This window comes from Zingiber officinale, chromosome 10A (assembly GCF_018446385.1).
Source record: "Zingiber officinale cultivar Zhangliang chromosome 10A, Zo_v1.1, whole genome shotgun sequence".
Taxonomy (NCBI): Eukaryota; Viridiplantae; Streptophyta; class Magnoliopsida; order Zingiberales; family Zingiberaceae; genus Zingiber; species Zingiber officinale.
The window spans coordinates 81,658,631-81,682,117 of NC_056004.1; the positions used below are offsets into that span (position 1 = coordinate 81,658,631).

The 23,487-nt window shown below is 35.9% G+C and overlaps 1 protein-coding gene and 1 long non-coding RNA gene across 2 annotated transcripts; both read right to left on the reverse strand.

The window, feature by feature from the left end:
* Nucleotides 1-58: 58 nt before the first annotated feature.
* Nucleotides 59-6,644, reverse strand: LOC122026284 (U5 small nuclear ribonucleoprotein 40 kDa protein-like). Its single transcript, XM_042584951.1, has 3 exons — nucleotides 6,479-6,644; nucleotides 5,420-5,500; nucleotides 59-1,383 (listed from the first exon to the last, which is right to left on the reverse strand). Exon 3 carries the CDS (start codon nucleotides 1,335-1,337, stop codon nucleotides 297-299), a length of 1,041 nt encoding a protein of 346 aa, XP_042440885.1. The 5' UTR covers nucleotides 1,338-1,383; nucleotides 5,420-5,500; nucleotides 6,479-6,644; the 3' UTR covers nucleotides 59-296.
* Nucleotides 6,645-9,891: 3,247 nt separating this feature from the next.
* On the reverse strand, nucleotides 9,892-11,026 carry LOC122027492. Its single transcript, XR_006124427.1, has 2 exons — nucleotides 10,722-11,026; nucleotides 9,892-10,411 (listed from the first exon to the last, which is right to left on the reverse strand). It is a non-coding gene; the product is annotated as an uncharacterized LOC122027492 (long non-coding RNA).
* Between the last annotated feature and the right edge of the window lie 12,461 nt (nucleotides 11,027-23,487).

Below are 23,487 nucleotides of genomic sequence, written 5' to 3' on the forward strand. Positions count from 1 at the left end.
CTAATCTGCACTACTATACTGAATTATCCTTTGGCCAAAAGAAATTAGAGCTACCTTGTTTTCCAGAGGAAGAGATAAAAGACATTCTAGAACTACAATAGGATAACAATACAAATGACAAGTTGAAACTTCATCAATGACCAGATTAGCTAACGGTCATGTAGAAATAATTTCCAACCGACTTAGATAGATATCATGATTAGAAAGTCAGTCGCATAATTTGCAAATATCTTCCAAGCTCGACCATGACAGACATTAGCTAACAAGCCAAGATGAGAAAATTGGTCCATACTAGTTCAAAGCTCTCCAAGGTAGATTTGCTTGTCACTTCCACAGGAGCCGATGATAGGTTCAGTTGGATGGAATGCAGTCTCATTCACAGAACCATTATGCCCAGGGAGTTTGTACAGAATCCGACGGGATGTAGTGTCCCAGATATAGACCATCCTATCTGCACTCCCTGCAGTAACCTTGCTCCCATCCGGTGACCAGGCACACTTGAGCAAATTCTTCTCAAAGTTGTGTTGGTGCCCAGTAAATATCTTAATGCAACGGTTTTGAGGAGCATAGGGACGCATATCCCAAACTCGAAGAGTGGAATCCATGCCATTTGTCAAGAGGTAAGAACCGTCAGGACTTAGCTGCATACCTGTTATCATGTCTCCATGACCTTGTAGCATCATTATTACCTCATTTCGACGAAGATCCCACACTTTCACATCATTGTCCAATCCTCCAGTAAAGATCTTATCTGCTGCATCAGAGAAACTTACTGCAGTAATCTGGTACTTGTCCGGAAATGTCTGGATTGCACCTCTTTGCCGCAAATCCCAGAGTTTGGCTGTTCCATCATCTGAACCACTGACAACGAGAGGTGGACCTCTTCGTGAGGGACAACATGAGTTAACAAATGATGAATGCTCGGCCATTTTCTTGATCTGTTTGCCAGTTTCAACATCCCACGCCCTCAGAGTCTTGTCAGGGCTAGCTGAGATTATCTGAGTTCCATCAGTGGTCCATTGGAGGTCTAAAATAGCATTCTTATGCCCTCTGAAGACCATGAAATTTTTGCAGTCTCCATGAACATACCACAAGAATATATCTCTGTCATGGGAGCCAGATGCTACTACTGTTCCTGCTGGGTTAAACTTCATGGTATATATTGCACTTTGGTGACCTGTGAGCAGCATTATTGGTGACTCCAGACTCGAAGTGCGTTGTTTTCCACCAGAACCCGGGCCTTGACCTTGAAAAGAACCATGTGGAACAGTTGCCCATTCTGTTCCTGGCCTATGGCCTGAAATTACCAATGCATTCTCACCGAGCGGAGCAAACATATTGGAGCTACAATGCAAGAAAACCAAAAGGCGAGATCTTTTTCACCTGATAGTAAAAGTTGCACGAGGCAAGAATGCAAGCAAATCAGTTGCGAGTAGAGAACCATAAACATAAGAGATAATCAGTTCTAGTGGAACGCAGAAAATCAAACAAAACGACTTGACAACTAATGATACAATGAGATTGTTCTAAATTGATTTCTATCGTAGAAATGAGAAATTTAAAATCCTCTAGAATTATCCAAGATGTTTATTTAGTAAGAAAATGAGAATTAGATAGTTAAAAGGGCATGCTCCATTTTACAAATATTATGATTCACCTATACAGCACCACATGGTGTAAAACTCTGCTACACAAACTGGACAGAACTGACAAAGTGTCCAAAATATAGCAATTTTTATATATACAAAATGCTAAGGGAGTTTATCAAACATAAATAAATGGAATGGAATATATTTAATTTAATATTAATTATTATTAATTAAAATTTTAATATGATATGAGCTAGTAATAAGGATCTAAATGAACCAAACAGCTCATGAGCTATTCGAAATTCGATTCGATAAAAGCTCATTTGAGTTCGTTTAATGAGGCTTGTTAAGATAAACAAATCAAGATCAAGTTTCACAATATTCGGCTCGTTAGCTCATAAACATACTTGTTATCAACTTTGTTTTGATATTGAATTTATAGATTTTGCCTCTACTTATGAAACATATAACAAATATATTAAATTTATTTATTAGAATAAAATATTATATTTTAATAAATATATTATAATTTTCTCTAAATATATAATTTATTGTTAATGAATATTTAAATTTATAATTTATATTTATTAAGCTCGTTTAGGCTCGATAAAAGCTCGAATAAGCTCGTGAGCCATGAATATATTCGTTAAATAAAACTCGAGCTCGGCTCAATTATAAATGAATCAAACTCAAGCATTCAAGAATTCGGCTCGGCTCGATTAGACCCCTAACTAGCAATGAAGTTCTTACTAGTAATTATAAACCAAATAGGCAGCAAATTATTATTAAAGTATTAATAAAGGCTTACTCTGTAGAAATTTAATTTGTACAATAAAACATCTCAGAACCTATATATAAACTTAAATATAAAAAAACATAATTAATTCAGAATAAACTATTATGATAAAAAGGTTGTCATCCCAGTGGTTTTGCCAAGGGGTCACTTCGCCTAGTGGCTAAGCGGTCAAATAGCCTAGCCAAACCAACTAGGAAAAATTATTTTTATAATCAAAATATTTAATTGACAATAAACTACTATTATTAAAAGGTAGTCACCCAAGACGTTTCTCCAAGGCTCGCTGCGCCTAGTGGCTAGGAGGTTAGATAACCCAAGCAGACTGCCTAAATGGATATAAAATGTAGTTAGTTCATTTGACTTAGTTATGTTATCTATATTTTTGATATTATAACAAAACTATAAATTATTGAATTGTTTATTGTGAGTTTTTTATTTATTCGTTTCCATGTCAAATAAAATATGTTTTATTATTTTTATCTCTTTACTGTTTATTTATCAATTATCACTTATTTATATATGATTGTAACCTTGTTTAAATCGTCTAATCTTCCAGCTGATATTATATTATATTAGTCTTTATTTATAAATTAACTTATTTATTAGTGATTAAGAAGTTATTCTGACAGTTATCCACTAATATTAATCATTCCTAATTTAATTTGCTTCATTATTATTTTAATAGTGGCAGTGGTCAACTAGCGAGGCCCCCACCTAGCGCCTAGTGGATTGATTGTACCTAGCTTTAATACCTTACTATTAATTAAAAATTAAATATGCTAATAATGGTACAAAAGGCCCTTAATAGTAATTAATAAGCTAAAGAGGCTGACATATACTATTAATGTATTAATTGGGAATTAGGTCGTAATGAGATTTCAGCCAACTGGTCCAGACAGCAGCATGGCTTTAAAAACATTTTCAGAAGGCATTTTACGTTATTGTGTTAATAAATAAAGGAAAACCTTGGAGGCCTAAGAATTGCAAGCAAGAACTGTCTAAGCTAGTATAGCACCACCATTTTCACACATTCATAGAAATGAGGTTGGCAGATTGGACAACATGGCAACACCACTTCGGCTCAATACGACAACAAGATGCAGGCCCTGCTTATTTGGGATTAGTTATAGAACCTTTATTCCTCCATTGAAGTTTAAGCTTATATAGCTAATATTAACTAAATAATTCAAATCACCACTAATTATATTATATTATATTTACATGTAGTAAATATTAAGAAGCTTTAGTTTCATACTGATGAAGCTAACTATGGATCATACAACGAAAGATCAGTGCATATGATGCCTAACAATCAATGCTTGATCATCTCAATTGGGCTAGTTCGTTCCCAATTCTGTCATCAAAAATTAATCCCCCCTTAAAAAAATCCAAACTCCATCATACAGTTACTCAAGGTTAGAAGATGTTGGAATCTCCCTTCCCTATTGAAATTCTCAAAATTGCATAAAATAGGGGTGTAAATGAGCCAAGCCGCTCATGAGCTATTCGAAGCTCAATTCGATAAAAGCTCGTTTGAGCTCGTTTAATGAGGCTCGTTAAGATAAACAAATCAAACTCAAGCTTCACAATATTCGGCTCATTAGCTCATGAACATGTTCGTTAAGCTCATAAATCAACTTTTAAATAAAAATAATAATAATTTTGATATTGAATTTATAGATTTTACACTTTACTTATGAAAAACATAGACAAATATATTAAATTTATTTATTAGAATAAAATTATAAATTTTAACAAAAATATTATAATTTTTTTAAAATATATAATTTAGTTTTTAATGAATATTTAAATTTATAATTTATATTTATTAAGTTCGTTTAGGCTCGATAAAAGCTCGAATAAGCTCGTGAGCCATGAATATATTCGTTAAATAAAGCTCGAGCTCGGCTCGATTATAAACGAGCCAAACTCAAACATCCAAGAGTTCGGCTCGGCTCGGCTCGATTACACCCCTATAAAAAACCAATTCGTGCTAACAACACTTTACCTAGTAAGAACAAGAACACAAAATGGCTAATAACACCGAAAATCTCCAACGTTAAGAAATTAAACTAACATTGACAGTGACTTTTTGTGTGATTATGCTAAATCCATCATTCTTGTTTTAAGAAAGACAACAACCCTCAATCATCATCCAAAGAATGAGGACCAATAAACAAAATTCTATAAAATGCCTAAATATTTCACAACATGAAGAAGTGTGCACTAAGTCCCAAAGTCAACAACAAAGACAAGTAAGTCTTATCCCATTAGGTGAGGTCGGCTATATGGATGCTCCTATGTCATTGGGCTCTATCCCCTACTAGTGACTTTTCGTGTGATTGTGCTGAATCCATTGTTCTTGTTTTAAGAAAGACAGCAACAAGCATTCATAGCCCAATCCCTCCAGCATCATCCAAAGAATGAGGAACAATAAACAAAATTCTATAAAATGCCTAAAAATTTCACAACTGGAAAAAGTATGCACTAGTCCCAAAGGTACAACAATGACTGCCAAGTTTTATCCCATTAGGTGATCGGCTATATGGATCCTCCTATATCATTGAATTCTATCTCCTACTATATCATTACCTATATTTAAATAAATTATATCTTGTTTTATTATTCCTAATCAAAACTTCTTTGATCTTCACTGGTCCCAAAGGTAGAAGGAGAAAAAAGGTCATCATCGCTGCCAAATAAATATGCACAAAACTGAAAAGAAAAGATGTTGAAGATGAGATTATGAACAATTTTAGGCTAAAGCTAGACATTGATTATTTTCTAGCCCAATATCCATGCAAAACACTGTTTTTCAATCATCACTAGTCATCACTTTGAACCAGTTGTTTACCATTTGCTATTCGACCATTTCAACAAAGATTCAACTAAAGAAAGCCTTCGGACCAAATTCGACTAATTTAATATGACTAAGAAGACAATCATAAAGATGGGAGCACCAATGTTCAATGCAAATTTTTCTAAAGACACGTCAATTGATAAACAAATATCAGAATTTAAGTTCATAAGATACCTTTGTTAAGTTCACTGAAGCAGAAACAAAACAACACCTCTTGAATTTCTCAAAGCTAACAGCTGAGTGAAGTGCTATCTCCTGCATTCAAAAAAAAGACCCATTAATTTCACCATATATCGACTTTCCTTTAATCATTTATCTTACCCTGTAGCAAACAAAAGGGTCTATGCGAAGAAGATAAGGCCAAAACTCTAGCAACTTCTCATTCAAGACACACGACAAAATCATCAAAAAAGTTAATTGTAATTAAATTTGTGTATATATGTTCAGATAGGCAAAAACAGAGTAAAACACTGCATCAAAATAAACTTCAATCAAGCATATTGATACAACATATAGTAATATTAACCTAAAAAGGACCTAACTGCACATGTAGAGAATCCAAACAGAAGATCGACAAATGAAACGACCAATTTGGTGGGAAGTTAAAATTTTATTAGTAGTTCCTTTTAACATTAATCTGTGTTCTAGATAAACTATGCTCGGCACATAAGCTAATATACGTTTTATCAATATGTGAATTCCAGCAAGATTCCTTGGACATTAGAGATTGCTTCATCTAGCTTTAAAGAGACGAAAGATGGTGAAATCAACCAAACGATAGGTGTTGGTAGACTGATCGCAAAAAGCATGGATGCATATCAGAATCGATAATTGACATTACAGAAGGACTAGCTACGAGTGTGATCGCCTTGTCCACTCTCATAAGTAGAAACCTCTCTATGACATATTGCATAAATCTGAACGAAGTGGTTGAAAACATTCTCATGTTTGGTGTCGTCAAAGGAAGTCAGGTGGAGTGATGTCGATAGTGGAGAAGGGGAAGGAGAAGGCGATGGTGGGATCGGAATGGAGACTAAAGGGTCGAAATTGTAGGCAGCAGAGGAGGTGACGCGTGATGCTGAAGGATGCAGAGGAGCTGTCGGATAGGACCTCACTGCAACGTAGAGGAGCACGGGCAAGGCGTCGGAGGGAGCAGGGCGCCTCTACCAGGATCAGGTATAGTGGAGGCCGATGCGGAAGATGGAGGGGAGGAGGCGTTGGATGAGGACTCACCGAGACGGGTAGGATGCGTCGATCTGGTGGAGAGCGAGTAGCCCTGGCTGATATGAAGGCAGCTGAGATGTCCTCACACCGGCGGAACTGAGCGGCTTCTCCGTCTCGCGGCGGTGAAATGGGGTGGGACTTCGCGTGCCCTAGCCGATATGATCCGACGTTCTCGTCCGTCAACTTGTGCCTGGTAGACGTGATCCAACGGTTGGCGTAGGGCTGAGCTCTGCCATGTTGGGCCGGCCTAGCGGAAGGTCAGGTCCAGCATGATCTGACAATAGATTGAACTTGATTCGATACAAATTTGGATTGGGCACGGCCAGCATGTTGGGCCAAGCACGGCCCGCATGTTGGGTCGAAGCCCGCATGCCAAGTTGGCTCGATTTTGGTCCGAGAGTGTTTGGATCAGTTGTAAAGTCTAAAAATATTAAAATACCCCTAATAATTTGGAATATTTTGATCAACTTCAGTTTAAAATTATCAAACTGAATTTAGAAATTTTTTAAAATTTCAAAAAGAATTCCTGTAAATATCCCCAATCTCGCCTCTTATTTATTTATTTCCTTATCTCTTATTCTCTCTAAACTATTATTCTCTATTTTTCTCACTAATCTTTATAATTTAATATTTTATTATTTATTTTATAATAATCACTCCTTAATGCCCATAATTTCTCATGGACAGCTAACAAAGTCATAATCATACTATTGTTGGAAAAAATAATCTACCGGAGATTTAGAAAATTAGTTAAATTTAAATTATAATAAATTTAATTTAATTTATTTATTAAGATGATCTGAATAGATAATCTCATGCTACAAGTGGAGATGGTTTCTATCAAGTGCTGAGTGCAGACTTATTGAGCAGGCAGAGAAATTGAGCGGGCAGATCAACCGAGTGGACAAAGAAGTTGAGTAGTCCGAGAGTCTAAGCTAATGTGCAACCAAGTTGCTGAGCAAGCAAGTGACCAAGCGAGTGAGCGGTTGGGCGAGCGTGCGGCCGGACAAACGAAGCAGACAAATGGTCGGTCGGGCAGAGCAGCAGAACAACCGAACAAGTGGACGACTGGAGAGCTGAGTGGAGGAAGAGGGCGAGCGAGTGATCGACCGGTCAGGCAGAGCAGCACAATGACCGAACGAGAGAACGAGCAGGCAAAGATGCCTAGTGACTGAGCAACCGAATGGATCGAGGTCGCGATGGTCATAGTTTCCTTAAAACATATTCACCCACCTCCGACTATGCTTCGATGTTTACTCTAGTCGTCTGTTTCCTAGGATATAATGGTTAACCATGATTCCCACCAAGTACTGGTGGTCACGGTGAACTGAGTGGTACCCGACTGCTATCACGGTCACTCCGTCGAACAAGAGTTACACAACAGAGGAGGAGGGGAACTCTTTTCCAACCGATCTGGTATTCGACGTGCGCATGTCATGCTTGCACACAAGTCAACTTGGTTCAGTGAAATCCAGTCCCTAGATTTGCACACCCCCCATGCGCACCCACGCATGAGAGGGAGTCTCTCTCCATACAGTTGTTCATATCATCAATGCATGTGAATCAATTTAAACCAACCATATGCCTTGAAACTTCCAATGTGAGACTAAAGTCTCATTCACAATAGAACATCTTTACTCTTCCACCTCTTCTTCATTCACATATATCCAACAATCCCCCCATATGAATAGAAATAGGGTATGTGATAATATTCAATAGTTGAATCTAGTATAAGATAGGTAGGTTTTACCCTTTAAACCTTCTCTTGTGAAGATCTGTTTGCTTACTAGCTGACAATAGACGCGATGTTCTTGAACTACTCAATCGTCTATGCAAGCATTGACATATCTCACTCAAGACTCTCCCTGATAAAACTCAGTTCTTATGAGTGTGTTCGTTCTTGACCATGAACACGCCTAGTTCTGTGAGAAGTTCTAAAAATTATGTCTCTAATTATCTTTAAAGCAACCGCACTTCTTTCTTACATAGGTGATCTTTTAAGAGTATTCCTCATTACTCTACCTGGATCATTAAAAGGCGTATGCTCAACCTCCATCCTTCACTAATCTATTGGGTCATTCCTCACAGTAAGCAGCTTTGTCGGTACAATTAGGTTGTCCCTTTGAACCTAGCTCTTGGGATCTCCAGTTTACATAGGTTGGGTTTCATTTGCACCAACATTTCTCACCGGCATCAAGCTCATCTCTCGCGATGAGCTTGCAACTAACTCTCTGTTTAACCCCCTTGGTTAACGGATTTGATAAGTTATCTTTTGACTTCACATAGTCAGCAACAATAACTCCCGTTGAGAGTAGCTATCTAATGATATTATGTCTACAATGTATATGTCTAGACTTACCATTATATAGATGGCTATGTGTCTGACTGATTGCTGATTAACTATCGCAATGTATGCAAATTACCGATACAGGTTTCAGCCATCTCAAAATATATTCTAAGAATTATCGTAGTCATTCAGCCTCTACACCACATTTGTCAAGAGCTATAAACTCATATTCCATCGTGGATTTTGTTATTACGATTTGCTTAAAAGATTTCTAGGAAATGACTACACCTCTCAAAGTGAATACATATCCACTCGTAGACTTAGAGTCTTTTATGTTAGATATCCAACTCACATCGTTGTATCCTTTGATCATAGCAGGATATCTCGTATAATGTAGTTCATATTCACAAGTATGCCTCAAGTACTCTTGTTATCCCTTTCTAGTGCTCAACACTAGAATTACTCATGTATCTACTCAGTTTGCTTACTACGTAGGCCAAGTCTGATCGTGTACAACTCATTAGGTATATCAGACTTTCAATCACTCGAGAGTACTCTATTTGAGAGATACTTTTACCTCAAATTTTTTATAGACACTACAACAAAAACCCTCATAGACATCAGTTTTCCACCGGTGTCTATTACATTTTCGACGGATGTCTATGAAGGTGATGTAAAAGGTCTATCACTTTAGACATCGGGTTAAAACCGGTGTAGTAGCACTTAACGACATCGGGTGTAAAACCGATGTAATATTATATGTTAATAACACCAGTTTTGACAGCGGTATACGACCGATGTAATATAAGTTAATGACACCGATTTTGCAGTAGTGGAAAACTGATGTAATATCAGTATTGTTTAATGACACAAATTCGATTTCCGAAACAGTGAAAAACCGATATTATACAGACAAGTCAATATCCATGTAACCAACACATAAATATTATACACATCAAGTCCGTATCCACATAAATATTATACACATCAAGTCCGTATCCACCAATTGACTAGTTGAGGTACCAATTAGCCTACTACTTAAGTAAGAAGCCCTTTTATTCAACTGTTCGGCATCCCTCTCTTTGCTTGATTTCTTCTACCTCATGGAGGCCACCTTCTTTATCCTTTCCTTTATGTCAACTGCAGATGCATCTGCCACTTCAGCTTCAATGTCTCCTTTCTCCTGATTCTGATCATGCTCCTCCTGTTCCTTTGATGATTTTTCTTTCTTGGATTTCTTCTTCTTTAAGATTCTGTTCTCTGAAGGAGCACCAACACTTTCTTTCTTCTCCCCTTCACTACTTTGCTCCAATTGCTTCTTGTCTGCATAACAAGGATAAACAAATTCAACACACATTAAACAGTCGCTTCATATGTATGAAGCAACTCAAGTGAATTAAAATTTACTATCTATCAAAAATAAACTAATTAAAATTTGCAATGCCCATTTCATATAGAAGTGCATCCAGCTCTGCCATTTCCTTTTTCTTAAGCTCCTTCTTTGACAGTTGCCTTTCAGCATCTTTGGGTGGTGCTGAAACAGGAGCAGGTTTCTCAATGGTTGGTTCTTTCCTAACAGCCTCTGGTTCATTTTCAGGTTCCTCAACATCATCATCATCACCCATGTCAAGACCATCATCCTCACTTTCACTTTCCTAAACACAAGAAAAAAAAGAGAGTACTTGTTATAAATAAAATAAACTTAAATATCTGATATAAACAAACATGTAAGAAAAGAACTGACTCTCACATGTGAGAGTAAAGCAAATAGTAGATAAGCATAATCACTAGCAAGCAACAAAATTAGCTAATAGGAAGAGAAGATTTTTATTTAAACAGATAACCTTAGAAACTCAAAAAGATTCTACGTGTATTGACATAATAAATTTCAATAACCTCAGACAATCACCATTAAAATAATATTACAATAGAGGAGAATATTAAATTAATAATTACTAATATCACCTTTTAGAGCAATGTTGAAACACCATCTTCTTCAAAATGCTGCTAAATCTTGAATTGTGATTGAGCTTAAAGATTATTCTCATATTTCAAGTTGATACTACAGCAAAGGAATAAGCAAAGAGTGATACAACATGCTAGTATGAAAAACAATCTAAAACATAGATTTAAATAATGGTTTAACTGACCACGATATCAATAGCACATAGATAACTGGATATTGGTGTATTAGTTAGCTTGACTATGGAAACAATGTTAGATGCCTAACACAATTGAATTAGACTACACAAATTTCTGCAATTATCTCATGTGAGAATAAAATCCCAGATAATGCATTTCAATTTCAATTAAGTTTAAAGTTAGACTAAAATCATACGATTGTTTAAAATGATTGTTAGGTAACTACAGGAGGGGAAGTGATTGCTTCTTGGAGAAAAATTACGTAACTCTACTCACAAAATCTTTTGAAAGATTCCAATGAGTACAATTTTTAATTAAACTATACTGTCACGGATAACAAAAAGCATAATATAAGTATCCCTGTGTGCAAGGGTTTATTAAGTGTATCCCTAGACAAGTATCAGGATGTTGAGTTTGCAGCCTAACAGAATGGATAGTATTAATTTGAAATTTTGAGAGAAAGCACACATTTAGTATAAATCACAAAGGTATTTATACGGATCAATTTGAATACTCGATGGTTTATAGAATGCTGGCAGTTTCTCCACCTCATAACCATATCAAGTATAAACCTTTGTAGCCAAAAGAAAGCATAATATAAGGATTGAAGGTAAACAAGTGAAGAAGAAGAATGAGAAGGGAACAAAGGAATGATACTTTTAAACTTTGGTATTAATACAACTCAAAGTTGCTAACAAAATTGATACGAATCCCATCATTTAAGGGGAAAAAGTAACTTTTCCTAAAATATACATGGAAAAGAAAAGAAACTACAAATTAGAGAGGAACTATGTTTCGGAGAAACTACCCAACACACAAAAACCATTGTTTCTTAGTTGCATTTTTCATAACAAAGAAAAAGGAACAATTCATACCATTTTGTCTGGTTACGAGCGACTATGTGTAATGCTTTGTCATTCCACTCAAGATCACACCAACCCTCCGTATTTCCATCATAGTGGAAGAGTATTATGGAGCAATTTCTAGGTAAAAACTGAGAAATAAAACATTCAAAAATAATACTAGAGTTGTATCAATCAAAAAACAAAGCATTCTATTACATTCCTCTTTTAGATTAAACAAAAAGGTCTTGCATTGGATGCTTACTCTACGAACAGTGTCATCCACATTTTTTTTCTGTGAAATGCCAACAACCATTGCTAAGAGTGTTGAATAGCTGTGATTAGTGTTCTCCACTGCTATCTAATGCAATCCACTTGGTTAAAATAGTGAGTATAAGAACAAGAAAGTATTTGAAAGAAAAATAACATCATTGAAATGAGCAACATGAAGAAAAACAATCTTCATTTAAATAATAACATATTCATGATTAAAATATAAAGTATAGTTGCTTCTAGTTATCAAATAAGCTAGGCATATCTAGAAGCCAACAGGGATGTCAGAGTAAAAGAGACTAAATCACAATAATCTACTGATAAAATTGGCTTAGAATCCCATACACAAAAATCAAAATATCTTTAATAGGAAAGTCAATGTGTCAAATAACATATTTCCAAGAGCCAACTAAACAGTAGATGGATTATGAACAATTTACATGGTAGAAACAGAGGTAGTGGTTAGTAATTTTTACAGGTCCATGACTCATGGACGATACTTGATGCAAATATATACGGACCAAAATTCCAAAGTCACGTGTCGCAACCAAATAGGGAAGTGCATATCCAGATGGTTTCACTACAAACTGTTTATATACTCATGCCGGCAGTCCTGCTTACTATGAGGCACAACAACTCTTACAAATATAGATCATTCATTGTGTGCCCCCATCAATACAAGACAAACTCAACTGAGTGCAACCAAAATCTCATAATCACCTACTAGCCATCGAACTGTTCGTAGAATTAATGGAAGGTTCTTTAATATGAAAAATAAAGAAAAGAGGTAAAGACTTAGATCTAAAAGTCAAAAACAAAAACAAAACAAAACAAAAAAAAACTCTAACAACCATAAAAGAGATACAGTGAAATTACTTTAGAATCAGAAGAGGAACTCTGCCACAGAGATTTGAACTCCAAATCAGAGGAGGATTCGACGATGCCGTGGGGCAAGCCCTGGAGCACGCTCCACCACGAACTCTGCCACCCATACCAACACCATCAAGAGGCTGAAACGCCAAAACACACGAAACAAAAGAGGGCGCATGACGCTCATACCTTGGAGACCACGACAGGCTAGGCACGCTGCGCATTCACCTGAGAAGTGAAGAGAAGAGAAAGAAACGGCACCATCAACGTGATGTTGAGGTATTGGCCGACGGAGTGGAGGGTTCCTCTGATGGCGAGATCGTTCTTCAACTCCACCGTCACTTCTTTACCTACCAACTCCTTGAAGTACGAGAAGAAGAGCTGCAACGAAACGAAAACCAAATCGAGATAAGGAGAGAAAAAAACTTCAACCGCAGGGAGTCGAGGATGACAGAGAATGCTGTAGTCGAAAGCAAAGGTACCATCTTTGCGGCAAAGATCGAGAGGGAGAGAGGAAAGAGGGCAGCGGTGAGGTTCCTGCAAACTTAGAATTTAGAAATAAAAGGCATGATTTGATCATCTTCATCGGATCGGTGGAACTTAGTATCACCTTTCCCCCTGGTCGTCTTCATCTTGCCTCCCTCCACCGCTACTACTCTGAAACCCTAGAAAACAAGACCAACTCGCCACCTCTCCTTTCTCGAAATGCGAAGAAAGGCTCCTCTTCTTACCCAAAGGGAGGAGGTGGAGGAGATGTGTAGTGAGTCAATCCTGATCGGGAGAGGAACAGGCGAGGAGGAAAGTGGTGGTGGCGTCGCGACGGTATACGGTGGATGGTGGACGACACGATATAGGTTTAGGTTTGGAGGGAAGAGTGAAGTGTTGCAAATTTTGGCTAAGTATTGTGGAAAAATTAAATTATTTTTTTTGGTTCATTAACACCGGATTTTAAAAACCGCTGTTAAAACTGGTGTCTATTAACAAAAAAAAGGCGCTCATAGACATCGACTAAAAAACCGATGTCTATGAGCGAAAATCTGCGCTCATAGACACCGGTTTTTGAAAAAACCGGTGTAAAAACTCAAAGACATCGGTTTTTGCTTAAAACCGTTGTTGTTCCACCGATGTCTATGAGGATTTTTCTTGTAGTGAGATGTTGACTTTTATCTATCGACGTTCGTGCCAACACGGTATCACCCTTGGTAAATTTTCTAAGAATTTTGTCCACGTAATGTGACTGCCTAAGAATAAGTATTTCTATTTTCTAAGAATTTTGATTTCTAAAATCGCATCAGCTAGGCTCATGTCTTTCATGTCAAATCTTGAGTTCAACATATCTTTAGTGGATTTGATTATCTTATCATTACTCCCAATGATAAATATATCATCTACATATAGGCACAAGATGATGAAGTCATTCTCTGTAACTTTCATGCAGACACATTTATCACACTCATTGATCTTGAATTCACATTCTTTATTGGCATTATCAAATTTCTCATGTCATTGTTTTGGTGATTGTTTTAAGTCATATAATGACTTCACTAATCTACAAATCTTGTTTTCCTTTCTTAACACAGAAAACTCTTCAGATTGCTTCATGTAGATCTTCTCTTCTAAATCTCCATTTAGAAAGGATGTCTTTACATCCATTTGATGTATTTCGTGATTCCATAGAGTAATCATTGCTAACAATACTCTAATGGAAATTATTCTCGACACGGAAGAATACATATCAAAGTAATCAAGGTCTTCTCATTGTTGGTGTCCTTTGATTACCAATCTGGAATTATACTTATCAATTGTGTCATCGACTTCACTTTCTTCTTGAAAATCAACTTTCAACCTAGTGGTTTACTTCTGGGAGGAAGATCCACAAGTTCCTAAGTGTGATTTTGTAAGATAGATTCTATCTCAGATGCAATTGCCTCTCTCCAGTGAGGTCCATCAGAAGAACTTACTGTTTCTAAGTAATGTCAGGGCTCATTTCCAACATGAAAGTGATAAAATTTGATCCGTAGGATTTTTCTACCCGAGCTCTTATACTCTGTCTAAGCTCAACCTCGACTGGTTCATTATCATCTTCTTCGCCTTATGTTTCATATGCCCATTTTGAGGAGTTAACATCCTCTCGGGTCTTATACGAAAACACATATTTGAAGAATGAGATAGTTTTCGATTCTATTATCATGTTCTTATGTATATCTAGTATTTGTGAGTTATATACAAAATCGATACGCACTGCTATTATGTATATATCCAATAAATATACAGTCAACAATTTTTTGTCCTATCTTAATCATTTTCGGATCAAGCACCAAAACTTTGGTAAGACACTCCCACATTCATAAATATTTATAGGACGATTATCTTCCATTCTACAACTCATAAGGCCTCTTATCTATTTTCTTATGAGACACCTTATTTAAAAGTTAATTAGCTGTTAACACAGCTTCCCCCCCCCTCCACCCCACATGAACTCTAGCAGTCCAAAGCTTAATAGAAGATCATTCATCATCTCCTTTAGAGTTCGATTCTTACGCTCAGCAACTCCATTTTGCTGAGTATAAGGAGTTGTTATTTCATGTCTGATCCCATGTTTAGCACACAACTCAGCGAACAGTGATACATATTCACCGCCTCGGTCACTTTGAATCATCTTAATTTTTTATTAAGTTGGTTTTCAACCTTATTCTTATAGAGAGCAAATTTTTCTATAGCTTTATCCTTACTTTTAAGAAGATACACATAACAATCATTTGTATTATCATCTACAAAAGTGATAAAGTATTTATTATCATCACGTGTCGGTGTACCTTTTAGGTTGCACATGTCAGTGTGGATTAGGTCAAGCGTGTATGACTAGAAAGACACTAGAAGGGGGGTGAATAGTGTTCGTCGAAAAATAGCGACTAAAAATAGGTACGCACAGAAAGAATAAAAGACAATACTAACAAAGCCAAGTTTTACTTGGTTCGGAGCCTTCGATGACTCCTACTCCAAGGCCTGCACTGTCGAGTACTTTCGTTGGGCAATCTACTAATAGCTCGAATGATTTCAAAAGTTAAGTACAAGAATTAACAAACAATATTACTAACAACGGAGAAAGTAAGAAAATCTTGATCACTGATTGTCGAAGGAGCGTCACAACATCGAAGAAGGTTTTTCGGAGCACCGAGTAAGAGTGAAAGTCATAGCGGTTGTTGTTCTAAAGCTCCTAGTCGAAGGCCTTTATATAGGCCCATTCCGAGTGCTTGGAATCCCTCTGGGTACTTGGACCATGTGGCTCGGCTAGTCAACGCACTCCACATCAACTTTTGGATGAATTTTTGGGTCCGAGCACCTAGACCGACTCCGGGCACCCAGACTGCCCGAGTGCCCACGGCACTTGCCCGGGTGAGCCTAGTTCGGGCGCCAAGACCAGCTCCGGGTGCCCGGACTCTTCTTTTCTTCTGCAGCTTCTTCCTTATAAAAAAGGTTAGTCAAGGCAATAGAAAATATATTACCCTACAAAACAGAGTTAACACAACATAATAAAACAGTAGTAGTAATTAGATCATATATCCTTGAGACTAGGATCTAGTCAAGGTCTCAACTTAAGTTTCCCAAATTGATCTAAGCTAGATCGACGCCTACAGTTCCCTTTGTTAGAGTGTATACTAAAAGCCTAGCTTTTAGTATAAACATTTATCTAGTTATAAGAATCACATTGGTCAAGTGTCTACATTTATATATACCAAATGTAGATGTTCAATTAATTTATATTGTAGATAACATAGTGTGTGGTGTCACACACAAAAGATGGTGTTATCGGTTCTTTATAAATTATAAACAGTGGCTCACGACCAAGATGGAAAGGAACAAACCATTGGAAGGTCGTAGTATAATTAGGTATTAGTTTATCTTAACTATATAATTACACTAGTACACTTAGAGTGTATTGAGTAGGACCATTAGAGGTCGTTTCTTTTTATACTGACTTTATAAAAGAACAAAGACCTCAGTTATTATGGAAGTATGTGCTCTTAATCCTAATATAATAACAAGCACATATATTTGACATTTATTTCTTTAATTTATCAATGGGTGAGATTTAGTTCGATAAATCAATAAGCCCGATAAGTTGGGAAATGATATCACTTATAGTGTGTGTTGTTGATTATAGAAGGAAACTGTGTCCTAGTAATCTAGGTTGATAATATCCCCAAGAGGAGCTCATAAAGATTGTCATGTTAAACCCTACAGGTGGACTTAGTCCGACATGACGATAAGGTTGGGTGGTACTACTCTTGGACTAAGATATTAATTAAATGAGTTGTCAGTAACTCACTTGATTAGTGGGCATTCGACATCTTAAACACAGGGAGACTAACACACTCATAATAAGAAGGAGCCCAAAAATGTAATTTGGGATTGGTGCGGTAGTTCAATAATAGTTCTTTAGTGGAATGAATTATTATTGATGAAATTAAGTTATGTGTTCGGGGCGAACACGGGATGCTTAATTTCATAGGGAGACCAAAACTAATTCCTCCTCTCGGTCCCTATCGTAGCCTCTTGTATATAGAGATTTATACCCACCACATACCCACCTTCTTACCCACTCTTTAGTGGTCGGCCAAGCTAGCTTGGAACCCAAGCTAGGGTCGGCCAAGACCCAAAGGTTGAGTCAAGTTAATTGGCCGGCCATAGCTTGGAGCCCAACCTTGATTGGTCGGCCATATTAAAAGGGAATTTATTTTTAATTAAAATTATTTCTTATATGGATATCATGGTTTTAAAAGAGAGTTTAAAATTTAAATATTTCCTTTTATAGCTTTCTACAAAAGATTAAGAAAAGATTTGAAATCTTTCCTTATTTGTAAATTGAAAGGTAGATTTTAATTTTGAGAAAACCTTCCTTTTTATCCATGTTCATGATTTAAAAAAAAGTTTAAAAAAATTAAATATTCTCTTTTATTAGTTTCTACAAAAGATTAAGAAAAGATTTGATATCTTTCCTTATTTGTAGATTGAAAAGAGATTTTAATTTTTAGAGATAACTTTCCTTTTTGGAAATTATCCACATGTTTAAAAGAAAGATTTTAATTTTAAAAATTTCCTTTTTACTAACCAATCATGAAGGTAAAAAATTTTGGAGAAATTTTTTATAAATTTCCGGAAACAAATTAGGAAGTTTTAATTTTTGTTTTAACTAAAATTCTCCTTGTTTTGGGGAGAAAAGTGTCCGGCCAAATAATTTGGAGAAGAGAAAATTATTTTTAATTAAATAAATTTTCCTTTTCATGGCAAAAGAATTAAGAAAGTTTTTATTAAAATTTCCTTATTTGCCAAGACCAAGGAATATAAAAGAGGGGGTAGAGGTGCCTTCATGGTGAACAACTCTATTCTTTTCTTCCTCTCTTTTTCTCTTTGGTGTGGTCGGCCCTTAGAGGTTCTCCCTCTTCTCTTCTCTTCTTCTCTAGTGGCCGGTTTTATCCCCTCTTGGAGCTCTTGATGGTGGCCGGTTCAAGCTAGGAGAAGAAGGAGAGAAAGGAGGTTTTGTTTCTTGCATCCCTTGAAGCTTGGTGGTGGTGGCCGGACCTCTACTTCTCATGGAGAATTCTTGGTGGCCGAATCTAGCTTGGAGAAGAAGGAGCATGGTGGTTCTCGTCTCGGAAGATTGTTGTCCACACAACGTCCGAGATAAGAAGAGGAATACGGTAGAAGATCAAGAGGTTATTTTGCTTACAAATAAAGGTATAACTAGTAATTGTTTTCGCATCATACTAGTTTTCTTTGTATAGTTATTTATGGAAATATCAAACACAAGAGGCATATGATTCTAGAGTTTTTGAAATAGTTTTTTTTTTAGTTTGTGTTTTCTTCTTTTTCGAATTTGTGATTCGATTGTTCTTTTTGGTTAACCTAGAGTTATTTAAGGAAATAAATATTAGCTTTCCTTAAAAGGCTTTGCCTAGGCGGTGGTGGTTGCTCCCATATCCAAGAAGGTCATGTGCCTCGCCATGCAGTCCTGGAAGCCAATTTTGGAAATTAATATTTATGGAATTAATAACTTAGGTAGATTTGAATCAATAGTGTTAAGTTCCGCTTGCGATTCAAATCTAAACCATTAAGAATAGATAAGTTAAATTTAGAATCAATGATGTTAAGTTTCATCTGCGATTCCTAATTTAACTTCTAAAGAACACAATAGCTTATTTAAGGAAAGGTTCGACACTTGTACAAAAAACTTTGTACAGTGGAACCGGTACGATTTTCTTAGGACTAACCAACAATTGGTATCAGAGCTAGGGTTTGCCTCTATGTGTTTGGCTTTCAAATTAGGTTATGCACATGTCATACATAATTTAGGCAGGATAATAGTAGGATGTGCTAACTTTGTGGTTGCAGGCTCCAACTATTATGGCATATTTTTATTGTGTGTGATTGGACTCTTGGACACGTCAAGGGCATTTAATTGTGTGTGCATGATTGTAAAATTAAATACAGCAGGAGCTGTATTAGTTATTAGGATTTTACATTTTTTGTTCGATCTAGAATATATGTACATTCCTTTATGGAATATAGGATCGATGTATGTAAAATTTTATATTTGTCGCGGATCGTATCCTTGCGAGGCGTGGTGCTATCGGAGGACCAGAGGTGCAGCGGAACAAGAAGCAAGATAGATGCGACAATTCGACCCGATGGCGGTGGCTAAAGAAGGCAGCAGCTAGGGTTGGAGCACACAGAGGACAGTGATGAAAATGTCATAATAGTTGGAAAATTAATTTCCATGTTTATTGCTTTTATTTACTGTGATGTGTGTGCATGTGTTATATGCTAACATAGGTTAAAATTCCTCACCTTAAATAACTAAGTGGGAGAGGGATTAGTATATTAATCCCACGGTCTCCATTACTGGTTTGTAAGTGATGCAACAAGCTTGCGTGTTGGCTCTGAGTGCCTCCCTCCACAACGGATGAGTTTGTTTGCGGATCACTAGATTAAACTTCTTTAATGGATGGTTATAGGAAGTTATTTAGGATGTGTGTGATCTTCTCCAACTGAAGGGGCACAATTCTATTTAATGGACTTAGTATCAAGTAATGGTATACACTTAGACACATTTAATAGTATCCTCCCCAACGGAGTCACTACTATCACTTGTGTGACCAAAGGGAAACCAACTATTGATTTGTCATAAAACTATATTGGCAAGATAATAAAATTAATAAACCCCTCTTACAAATGTTTGAATTTGTATATGCCCACACTAACGTGGCATACAAGATTCATGCTGTTTGAGGTAATTTTATTTGTCAAAAAGTTATATTGACAAGATAGTCAATGGGTAAAACCCTTCTCTTACAAATGTTGATTTTGTATACGTCCACACTAACGTGACATGCAAAACTCACGGTGTTTTGAGGTGTTGGTAAATTTAAATAGTATTGTTTGAGGAATCAATATTATTTTAAATTTAGAGTCTTGACTAAATATTTGATCAAAGACAGACCAACTATTAATTTTATTTGTCATAGGTTGACAAGATAATAAAATTAATGGATGAAATCTTTTTTTAGAATTTGTATACGCCCACACTAACGTGACGTACAAAATTCACAGGGATTTTGAGATGTTGATTTTGACCAAATATTTTTGTGATTCTTAGAATGTTAGTCAATCCCCTAGTTGTTATACTATAGAATAGACTTAGTTGTCCCAATTGTAATGATTGGAAAACTTGGACATTAAGGTAGACTGTCCTCTCAGAACTGAGAACAATAACGGTGTATTTTATTAGTTGTTGAAACATATTTAGTGGTATTATCTATCGGTACTTGGTGTGTAGATACAGGAACCACTGATTATGTCTGCAATTCATTGCAGGGGTTCCAGAAAATCCGACAACTATATAAATCACCGTCCACATGGGCACTGCTGTAAAAGTACTAGCTATTGCCGTGGGAGATGTTTATCCTCTGATAGGAATAAAATATGGATTTTTGAGAAATTGTCTTTACATATCAAGTTTAGAAAGAACTAGTTTTCAGTTTCTAAACTATTCAAAGAACTTGATATTCTGCCTCTTTTAATAACAAAGTTGTTATCAAGATAAAGAGGGAAGTGATCTGTTCTGGTATGTTGGTAGACAATTTATAATCCAATAACTCCCATGATGCAATAAATGGAAATTATAACACATCTTCTAACTTTAAGAGATAGCAACCTTCGGAAATGAACCAATCATATTTTTGACGTCTAAGGCTAGGTTATAACCAATGAACTCTTGGGTTCATTGGTAGTGGAAATCTTTCCAACCTGCGAATCTTATTTGGAAGGAAAATAAACCAAGAAGCTTTTAAGGTCAAAGGGGTATGGAGCCAAAGATATGTTGGAATTGGTTCATTCTGATTTGTGTAGACCTTTGACTATCCAGACAAGAGGTTGTTTTGAATATTTTGTAGACAATTATTCAAGATAAGGATACATTTACTTGATATGCTGTAAGTCTAAGTACTTTGATTAGTTCAAAGAGTACAAGGCTGATGCAGTAAAACGTCAAAAGTAAAAGTATCAAGACACTACGGTGAGATCGTAGTGGCAAGTACCTCTTAGGATAGTTTAGGAGTCACTTATCAGAAGTCGAGATTTAATCCCAACTAACTACACCTGGTACACCCCAACAGAATGGTGTAGTAGAAGGTATAAGACTCTTAAGGAAATAAGTAGATTGATGATGAGTTATTCAGAAAATGACCAAATTCATTTTAAGGATATACTCTGGGAACGGAAGTGAACATTGTACCTTCCAAAGTCAGAACTCTCTACTCATATAGAATTGCTGAATAGGCGTAAGCCTATTTTGAAGCATATTCGGATTCGGGTAGTCCAGCACATATGCTGAAGAGAGACAATGATAAGTTGGATAGGAATTCACTTGTTTGTAGGTTATCCTAGAGAAATGAAAGTAGGTTTATAGTCTTAAAAATTAGAAGGTCATTGTTAGCATCAATGACCGATTTTTAGAAAAGGACTATGTAATAAACCACGAGCCCATAAGTAAATTTGTTCTTAAGAAAATAATAAAGGGCATGTCTAATCTAGTACCAACTGTACAAAATGAAATATCACAAGAAACTGCAACATGTATCACAAATGATACACAATTACAGAAAGTGTCTCGTCATAGTGGCACTATGTGAAAATCAATGATAGACTTCGGATATTATCCGAAGTAATAGGGAGATATTTACCGAAGTAGACGCACGTGAAGTAAAAGGGTTATTTTTTTACTTCGGCACATGATTACTGAAGTCTATCACCGGTTCAAAACCGGTTCAAAATCGGACCGGTTTCGAAGTAAAAAACCGTTATTACTTCATCAAGACCAGTAAAATTACCGAAGTAGTTGATGATATATTACTGCAGAGGTAACATTATCTAACGAAGTTTAAAGAAGTTATGACTTCACAATTGTTTATATTATGGTGTAGTAAATAGTTAATATTACTTCTGCATATTTTAGCTTGATCGAAGTAATTGTCATTGTAATACTTCATCATAGTATAGAAGTAGGAAAGCATATTTTACTACACTTCAACAATTTACGTTAACGTAGTAATACATACGAACGACTTCAACAATTTTAATCAGTGACAAAGTAAATAGTTTCTTTAACTACGACAATATTTAAATATACCGAAGTCATATGTATTGTATTACTTCATCATTTTTATTTATAGTATCGAAGTAGTTGACTATATTTTACTACAATACAAATTTAATTAACAAAAGTGTATATCGTAATATTTTGCTATAACACAATAATTTTCATCACCAAAATTGAACAAATATATCACAAATATCTGTTAAATACAATTCAAAAGTGTATTCATAAAAGAAATGTTTAAACATAATCCAAAAACTTTTGTATCCATAAATCTCTAAATACAATCTAAACTTTATCTCATAGCCTACACTTAGGCATCCACATAGAAATAGACAAATTCGCTCCATTCACTTCTGACTTCATCATACTGAGATTGATTGTAATACTGTTTGTTTTTTGATGCTGCAAACTGAATCATTAACAAAAATTTGAGGATCAATGAAAAATAACTTAATATTTTAGAAAGAAAATATTTCATAAAGAAGAAATTCACCTTTCTCTCCAATTGTGGATATTCATCTAAGACTATCTCTTTCATGTACCGCATCACACAATATCCACATTCAACACCACCATTTTGTTTAAGATTACCCTAATGAAATTGAAAATGTCATGCAAGAAGTCACAATCCAAATAATAAGAATTATTAATTGATGTCTAAATACATAGTCACAATACATACTATCAATTGTTTAAAACCTGGTCCTTTTGAAATACCCCTTGATGCATTGTATATCTTGACCCCACTACATTGTAAAAATAGAAAATTAGTTTTTCAACCTATAATGAATTGAATGCATTCAAAATTAGCATAAGTTACGACTTACTTGGTCACAATAGTTTGCCAAGCATGATCTCGGTTCCTGTTACTCAAAGAGTCCAATAAATATATCATATTCTTATCTTCATTAATTATAGTCAAGATCCAATGGTACCTGCACAAAAA

Bases quoted from the DNA above. Each gene is read 5' to 3' on its own strand.
- LOC122026284 (XM_042584951.1), bottom strand. From the start codon at position 1,337: ATGTTTGCTCCGCTCGGTGAGAATGCATTGGTAATTTCAGGCCATAGG.